The sequence below is a fragment of the Benincasa hispida genome, chromosome 4 (genome assembly GCF_027475165.1).
Source record: "Benincasa hispida cultivar pf3 chromosome 4, pf3_genome.v1.1, whole genome shotgun sequence".
NCBI classification, from domain to species: Eukaryota; Viridiplantae; Streptophyta; class Magnoliopsida; order Cucurbitales; family Cucurbitaceae; genus Benincasa; species Benincasa hispida.
In genome coordinates, this window is record NC_143481.1 from 64,278,295 (window position 1) to 64,287,566 (window position 9,272).

At 32.0% G+C, this 9,272-nt stretch overlaps 1 protein-coding gene across 8 annotated transcripts; it reads right to left on the bottom strand.

The window, feature by feature from the left end:
• Window positions 1–663: 663 nt before the first annotated feature.
• On the bottom strand, window positions 664–4,266 carry LOC120075188 (Nucleolar histone methyltransferase-related protein). Of its 8 annotated transcripts, none has more exons than XM_039028388.2 (6): window positions 4,044–4,266; window positions 2,878–2,956; window positions 2,654–2,749; window positions 2,262–2,363; window positions 1,304–1,433; window positions 664–1,176 (listed from the first exon to the last, which is right to left on the bottom strand). In XM_039028388.2, the coding sequence occupies exons 3-6, from the start codon at window positions 2,711–2,713 to the stop codon at window positions 887–889; spliced, it is 582 nt and encodes a 193-aa protein (XP_038884316.1). In that variant the 5' UTR covers window positions 2,714–2,749; window positions 2,878–2,956; window positions 4,044–4,266; the 3' UTR covers window positions 664–886. The 8 variants fall into 8 exon arrangements, with proteins under 8 accessions (XP_038884316.1, XP_038884314.1, XP_090168821.1 ...); XM_039028386.2 differs by having other exon boundaries at window positions 2,891–2,956; window positions 4,044–4,265; XM_090312695.1 differs by having other exon boundaries at window positions 664–1,158; window positions 2,891–2,956; window positions 4,044–4,259.
• Window positions 4,267–9,272: the final 5,006 nt, after the last annotated feature.

Here is a 9,272-nt window from a genome sequence, read left to right on the forward strand (position 1 = left end):
TTAAAATCAAAAGGACTAAATTGTAACTTTTTTCCAAACCATAAGCCCAAGTTTATTATTTAACTTTAAATTAATAATAATATTAATAATAAATAAATAAGTGTATTTTTTTAATCCATCTTATCACTTTTCCTTCTTATCTAAGATTTTAAAAGGGAGGCATAACAAAAGTTCATAATTGTAAAAAAGAGATCGCCATCATATTTTCTATATTTTTAGGACAATAATTAGGTGCTATACATAATCCAATACTTTCCTTTTTTAGCATAATAAAAATAAAAATAAAAAATAATTAAAAAAAATTTGTCAGGTGACAAATCTTTTTATTAAGTACAACTTGGGTTACACAAAAGATAAATGCCTGCATCCTAGTTTTTTTTTTTTTTTCAAAAAAAAAAAAAAAAAAAAAATCTTCCACACACAATCATAGGAAGTTGATAGAAGAGGGGTAAATTCATTTTTCAAAATAGAGACATGAATGAGCTACATTTACCAAAATACTCGTAATCCATCACACTACTAAAAACACCTTTTTGTGGGCAATTCAACTAAAAAGCTTGGAAGTTACTTCCAATGTTAGTAACAGACAAGATATGGTGAAATTCACAACACAGTTTTTTCTTGTCTCGCAAGGAAATGGAGCTGCTTCCTGAGGAGAGATTATTTAAAATAATAATAATATTATTATTAAATTATAGAGCTAAAGTAAGCATCAGAATTACCATTTACATTGTCAAACTGAGCATAGCCCAATTAGTATGCGATATGTGTTAGTACTCAAGAAGTCTGTAATTCGAATCCCTATTGTACTAAAAAGAAAAACTACCATTTACACTTTCACCTATCTTCTTTCCTCAAACGACAGACAAACCAGCCAAATAAAAACTCATGATTTCAAAGGTTCCACGTCCCAACGCTTCTTTCTTTTTCTAAATGCATTGAGTAATTTGGCAAACTCTTCGGGCAAATGATCTGGGGTTAAGTACACAAGATCCTCCTCCTTGTCATCGTTACCAATCCAGCCATGATAAGGTTTTCGCCTTCGTATTTTGGGGGTATATGCAGGTAAAGACTGATTAAAAGTACTCCTAAGATGGTCATGGTCAACAGAAGCTTTATCGCTCTTCCAATAACTTTCATCTCCAGGAAATAATGTATCTAAAACATAGTGAGGTACTGAGGTTACAAGTTTAAGGCACCAATCATCAACTTTACGACTAAACTCACCAAATTACATTTGAAGGAATTGATAACAGTAGTTATAGAACGATGTAAACTTTGGTAAGGTATGGAAACTAGTTACCTGAATCATTTGCAGGCAATGTGGCTGTGATCATTGTAACTTCATTTGAGGGAATTTCATTGATAGCACTTGACGAACAGCTAGCTATTGAGGTCTCCTGATGATCTTTGGCTCTTTCATTATCATGAACCTTCAGAAAATGGGCATTCAAACGTGGAAAAATTGAAGAAATAAAACGTTGGGAAAGAAAAAATTCAAGGTGTGCATTATTCTGATAATTAGTCAATCATGTTGCTTCCAGAGGGGATAAAGATAACAGTCATGACCTCAAAAATAGGATCAACAGGCTCACCAGAGAAAAAACCAATCCTCTACACAGTTCAACATAACAACAGCCATTTTGAATTTAAAGTGCCAATAGAACTACAAGCACACTTCCCAGTTGACACAAACGGTGGAATTATTGTGATTAGAAGTTCAACTAAAAGTGCTCCAAGTAAAAGAGAAACAAAAACTATATGCATGAGCAAATACGTGCTAACTGATAACAATTTAACTAAGACTAGCAAAAGGAGTGGAGTTGTGAACTCAATTGTGAAATCCGAGGAGTTAGGAGGTTGTGGGACCCATAATGTATAGAGTCAATAAAGCATAAAAGTGATTTCTTTTAATCAGAGGGTCCACAAACTCCTTGGACCAAACAAGGAGAGGAGTTCACAACTCCAACTTCTTGGACCAAACACCCCCTTTGAGATTTTGAATTCGAGTTTCTCATGAAGTTAAATATTCCGGTTCTTATTTATATCAAAAACAGTGCGGTGCACACCTTTCCGTTTAAGAAGGACGCTTGGTGCTAATAGTTTACTAAAATCTACAAAGCAAGCATTTTCTTAACCCAACAAAACAAACATCAATGGTTCTCCGTTGGCATCTTTAATCATCCATAGACAATATGCAAAAGAAAAGAACATGTGCATGTTAAGAACCAAATGCAACAAAAGTAGTTGGAAAAACTAACCAACTCTATTGCACCCTCTTTCTGTTTCTCGAGAAGGGTATCAATCAAGAGAGTATAAGAGCCTTCTTCAATGAATACCCATCCGTCGTCTCCTCCATACACCTAAAGAAAATTCTTCCCATAATGTATGAGTGAAACAAAATGTCGCAATGATTGCAAGAAAATCAATTTAAAGAAACGAAACAAATAAAATATTTTGAGGCACCACCCATAAAATAATGACATAACCCCAAACTGAAAAATAAGAAAATGGATAAATTAATAAGCTTCCTTTCTTGTTTTATAACATGAAAAAGAAGAATCAATCCACCCACATTTCTAGAAACTACAGCCACAGAAGAAGCACACACAAAAACAATAACAATAACAGAGAAGAAATCTGAAAAACCTACACTAAGGAGCTCCTTAACCGTGTCACGAACCAACTTCAGAGGAAATCCAAACGGTTTCATAGCATCGAGCGCAGCATCAATTCGTAAGTTAACCCTCTAAAATTGCGAGCAAATTAGGATAAAATTAGAAAAATACTATTATCATCTACAAGAGAGCAAGTGAAAGGAGAAATGCAGAAAGTTCGTCTGGAAGAAAGAAAGGAATCAACAAAAAGGTTAAATACACATAGAAAATGCCTTTTTGCTTCGCACTCTAGGAGCCATTTCTAGACCTCAGAACCCAACAAAGAATCGTCGAATAAGCTGCAAGACAATAAAGAAAGATTTCTCATACGACTGAAAACCCAAGAAACCTGATAGAACAGTTACCAAGAATCACAATATTCCACTACAACGCTAAAGTCTCCCAACAAACATACAGAAGAGAGAGAAAAATAGGAATATGGGTTCAAAAGAAACCTAAGAATCATAGAAGAAACATACCTTGAGCAGCAGAATGGGATGGTGTCGGAATAAATGAAAAGAGAAAAGGGGCGTGATTTTGGCCAGAATGGGACGGTTTTCTTTCATTGGTTTTTTGTACGGATAACCTCAATTTTGCTATCATGATCTCATTTGTCCCAATTTTTTAAAATAATGAAATATGATTCTCTACCATTGTCAAGAAGCAAAAAGAGACGGTTAATTATCCATACTCCCCCCGCAATATTGGTGGATGTGAAATTAAAGTCATTTTCACAAAAGTAGGGCTCTTCCTTCCTCACTCCTTCTTCTCGCTCGCCCATTTGCACTCTAAACTCTTGTTAATGGTGTGTGAGGGACAATTTGGATGATTAAAACGTTGTTTGTGGCATATGGTCATCCTCACATTAACATACAAAATGTAGGTCATCTGTATAAGAAAGCCGTTCTTTCTTTTCCCCCCCGTCTCTCTCCTTCCATATTTAAGGACTTCTTTTTCAAATCGTAAATGGCCTCTCAATTATATTAAAAAAGAAAACATTTGTACCAATTTCTTGATTTTCTAAACCATTTCTTCATACAATATCTGATAAAATTTCCCACCCCGTAGAAAGCAATCTATGACCTAACAAGAAACTCAGGTTAAAGCAAGCCAACATTTTCCCATCACAAGAACAACAAATTCATTATTGGGTCAATGCAATGAATCCGTTTAAGGTCCAAAGTTGATGGATGAAGATAAATTTAATATTATATCACTAGAACTTGAAATAGGTAGAACACTTCTCTGTAATACCATATTATTTAAAAACTTAAGCTCATAGGTGCAGAAAATTTTAATATTATACCATCTAACAATCACACCATTAAGCCTGCCGCAATCAACTTTAAAAAAGAGGCCGAACAAAGTTCAATCAGAATCACTCACCGTTCCGACGACCATTACTTATCTGAAGTCCACACAGATGCTACCGATGTTAGCAGATAAAAAGCCGAAGCTCCTAGCTTCTCCGACGTGGACAACTCAGTGGCCGAGTGCGAGTGAGGCGACGAAAGACTCGAGGGAGAGAACCAAACGACCACTACAAGCTACATTTATGAAAATCAAAATCAAAATCAAAAGACCTAGGAATGATCCGACAACCAAACAATCCATATTATCCAACCCAAATTATATGTGTGAGATTAGGTTAGTTTAAATTTTGAGTTGGGTTGGATCAATTTTTTTTTTTTTAATGTTTTCTGGATTGGATGGGCTATTATAACTATAAATATATAACTTATATATATTGATATGATGTTTGCTGGAAGACGGTAATGAATATCTTAGATTTTGATATTTAACATTTGAGTCTTGATTAAATTTTAGTTATTAATATGTGTTATAGACAATTTAAGTATTTTAAGTTAATAAAATATACTAAAAATATAAGGGCTAACAAGAAAAATAGCAAATTTTAAAGTTTCATTTGGAAAAATGGCAAAAATGTTTCAAAATTATAAAAATAGCAAAATGAATTTATATAATAGAAAATACTAATTAGTAAATGACAAAATTACCCAAAACAACAAAATTAAGTACAAACGAGAATGCAAAGATACACTATTTCAAAAAAACTCGAATACCACAAATATACTCTACCTAAACATTCTAGAACCACAGTTACATAGTATCTAAACATTTCAAAAGTAGAAATTAAAATCATCCAATGTGGTCCTTAACGCTTCCAACTGCCTATAGAATGTGTGTATGCGAGGGAAGATGACGACCAAGTAATGTGGGTCATTAGAAACTTATGGATGTCTACAACGATAGACTTCCTCCAAGGTGAGAAAGAGCAAAGTTGATTGTACCAATGAAGTTGTTGTTAGCAAGTAAGTATTTGAAGGAATTGCAACTTCAGGACGATATGACTATTGGAAATATGATTGTATTTGACATCAAACAAGTTGTAGGGAGTTTCATTTCTTCATTCCATGTGACCATGTTGCTCATATGATCTTGAAAGCCAACTTTAAGCACTTCAATCCCAGAACGTCATTGTTGAAAACAACATTCAAAGTAGAAACAAAAGCAGGAACATGTGTGCGAGCGAAAAAAGATCGACAACCTGACGAGGGTGATCATCAAAAGCTAGCCAAGACATGGAACTTAAAAAAGGGTTGTTGAACCAATGATCACAGACATGAGATTGAGGAGAAAAAGAGATTTTGGGGGGCGACTAAGTAAAGAAGATGAAGAATATGAGATTTAGGGTTTTTTGTTATCTTATTTTAATAATGATAATGATAATAGTAATAATAATAATAATATTAACAATAAAGTGAACAATATATATATATATATATATTATATACATGTACATGTTTCAAACATTTAAAGTTTAATTCTCATTTATATATTTCCTTTTAAGTAAACCAAATCATTTTTATGTGTTTTTATATGAAAATTTGAAACATCGATAATATGAAAAAAAATCAAATTAATTTGATAATAATATGTACAAAATAATGAAAAAATATTTAAATACAATTGAAATTGTGACAAACGTTTAAAAAAATCGAAAATTAGTTAGATAAAATCAAATTTGATAATAAAAGATAAATTCAAATATAAATAGAAAAATCAAGAAGTTTTTGTTTATTGTGATTAATTCAATAAGTATTTAGATAAAATCTAATTTGCTAATAAAATATAAATTCAAATATAATTCGGGTGAGAAAAATCAGCTCGTTTATGTATAATTACATTATATACATAATTTCATTTTCATTTAAGCTTCAACAATTACACTGTACTTATAACTCCATCAATCATAAAACCTTAAAGAAGCCCAATACGATGTAGAGACATGACAAAAATAGAAGATTGTAAAAGTGAATACTTATTTGTTTGTCAAAAAGATAAATTAATAGTATAATAGTATAATAAGATGATAATGAATAAAAGGTGACTAAAAAAATACAAAAAATTATAAAATTTAAATGATATGTACCATTTGTTAGATGATAATATGTATAAAATATTAAGTGAAATCCTAATCTGGATAAAAAAAATTAATCCGAATTTAAAATAATAAAAACAAATAAAATAATGTAAAATCTAAAGATATATTATAAATTAAAATCAAAATGGTGATTAAAAAAATAAAAAATGATTAATTCTGAATATTTTCTAACAGTACTTAAATCAAATCAAAATGGATATGAAACAACTAATTCAAATTTTAAAATGGGAGAAAAATTCGGCACCTTTATTTCTTGAATTTGTTAGGTTGAAGTCTTATAACCGACAATTCCATTTACACTGTATTTCTATTAAGAATTGATACACGGTCTCATAACAGACAATTCCATTTACATTGTATTTCTATTGAGAATTTATACATGGTATAACAATTACACAATACTTGAAAGAACTGTTAATCAACCATACCATGAACAATTTGAGGATTAAAAATATATATGTCATGTGTGCAACATGCTTTTGCTGAAAATCTTATTATTTCCACTTTCTTTTACAAAAATCAAAAGACATCCTCCGATTTTACTATTTCCTCTAATTTTCCACGACAACCCAATTTGGGTTGGGTTGGAGACCATATATGGGTCATTTGGGTAGCCAATCCAACCAACTTGAATTTTCAGGCTGGTCCAAAAAATCTCCCTAACCCAATCCAACCCATGTACACCGCTTACGAAAACCACACCAAATTGTCAGAAATAACATTTTTTTTAATTTTCAATTTTCATAACTCTCTTTGAAAATTCGAGTTTTTTTTTTGTCCATCTCGATCGAGATCGGTCACTAAGATTTATTTAAAAGGTTTTAACTTTTTCATCTTATATTCAAACTATCAAAAGGGTTATTTTTTTAAACTAAATGTCGTTGGTCAATCTCACTAAGATGTACCGAGAAAAATTAGTTTAACGAATTTTCAAAAAACGTATTAACTAGGAAAAGTTAAATTTAAAAAGGTTTATTTTCGACAATTTTCCATCTACTATGTTTGATGAAAATGAAAAAGCAAACCTTAACAAACTACATTTGGGTCAGTTCGACCAATATTGAGAACCAAAACAAACCGAACCGAAAAATGTGAAGCATTGTTGAACCAACAAATTTTCCGACCGGTCACCCCCTTAATTTTGGGAACATGAACCGCCAGGAAAGCATGTGCAAGAGGAAGATGAGTAATTTTATTCACGGCGTAACAATTAGAGGATTTCTCTTTCTCTTCACTTAGGTCATATTTACAACTCCATAATCAATTTACTGCAATTGTACTATTTTTTTATTATTCATAATTTATGGAATATTATCAACTAGTCATATGGAAACCTATTTAAATAGGTCCACTTTTTTTATTAAGATTGATTAAGTTTAAAGCGATACGAATAATAATAACCAGAGTTGGAACTGCTTTTTTAAGTAAAAATAACTTAGAAGTCAACTTAAATAAAATTTACAAATTTGTTAATTTACATAAATATCATCAACGTTGATATACCATCGATCTATCTCTTAAATCATCAATTGACTCAAAAATGAATGTAGAAAGTGCTAACAAGAAGAATGATAAATTTTAACTTTTCATTTATAAAAATAGCAAATCAACATTTCATTTGTAAAAATGGCACAACGAGTTAAAAATAAAAAATAAACGAATTTATAAAAGTCTAAACTATCTCCAACCATACAAATGAAATTGCTATTGACTTATTAAGAAATATTCGTGATTACACGGTAACCAAAACAAATATCTAGAGACTATTGGTTGGTCATGCTCAAAGCAACTTCTTCTCCAACCAAGTTGTTGTCATTTTTCTCTCCGAAATCGACTCATCCACCAACAGTGACAACTCCTCCGACTTGAAATTGCTCCGTTGGGCGTGGCTCCCTCTCCTTCCACCAATACTTCACCATCAGTTTCGACTTCTGCTCCTTCTCCATGAGCTTCATTTACTGTTCCTTTGAAGCCACTAGTGATCACTCTAGTTCCATCTTCTTCTATCTCAACTCCTCTAACCCAGGCTCCGTCGCCCACCTCAACTCCTAACAATGGTGTTGTTGTGAATAGAATACACTATATCTGAATCTATCATCGCAACCATAATTTTCTCCACCCTACTACTTTAAATGTAATTGGTCTGTCTTCACCCTTCGCTCAAAATTTTTCGAACCAAATGAAAGATCAGATATTTGATTGTATAAATTTTTCAAACTAATTAAAAAATCAAAATGCAAAAACATAATAAAATGTTATTATGTTATTTGAAAAATAAAATTTTATTTGAAAAATATTAAAAAGATCAAAACAAATAAATAAAATGTTATTTGAAAAAAAACAGGGTTTAGTTTTGAATTTTTTAAAAAATAATAACAATATGATTCGATGATTTAAAACGGGGGGATATTTTAGGAGAAAATAAAGATGCATGATAAAAGAATGCAAGGAAAAAATTAGTTACAGTGTATTAAGATGAGAGTTTTGTAGTCATAAAAGGTCTTTTGAAAGTTTTTTGCGATACTTTTGATGAGATATTTGTTGGGGATGATGTCTTAAAGTCTCGTGTCCTATAGTTTGTAAACACATTTTGTACGAATGCTTGTGCTGTATAATATATGATATTTTCTTCACTACTTTTCTTTGAACATTGGATGTTTTATTTGCTTTACCATAAACCAATAAACTAAAATCCCTGATTGTCATTATGTAACTTAAGCATGTATGTGGTGACATACAAGTGGATCATGTCTTAAGTGATAACCAAAATGGTCTGTAATATATGGATATAGGAGAGAAACCTTATCCTGGTAACGTTACGGATGCAGCCCGCTTTGTGGAATAGTTACAAGTGTTGTAACTTATTACAAATGGTCTGATCCTGATCATTCGTGTGAGGGCATGCGAGCGGGGGCGTCCTATACAAAGAGTGTATAAGAAATGACCACGAAGTGTTAAGGTCTCGTTATATAACGTCGTTCATGACAGAGACTTCACTTCACAAGGATGACCATAAGTAATATGACCTCAATCCTGAGTGAGTTGGGAACTCTTGCCTTTGAGGGCGGTTCTTTGATTTGTATGGGTACGAGTGGCCAGGTCGCCGACTCAAACCTACCACTTTGGAGATTCATCTGATTTGGGAGTTG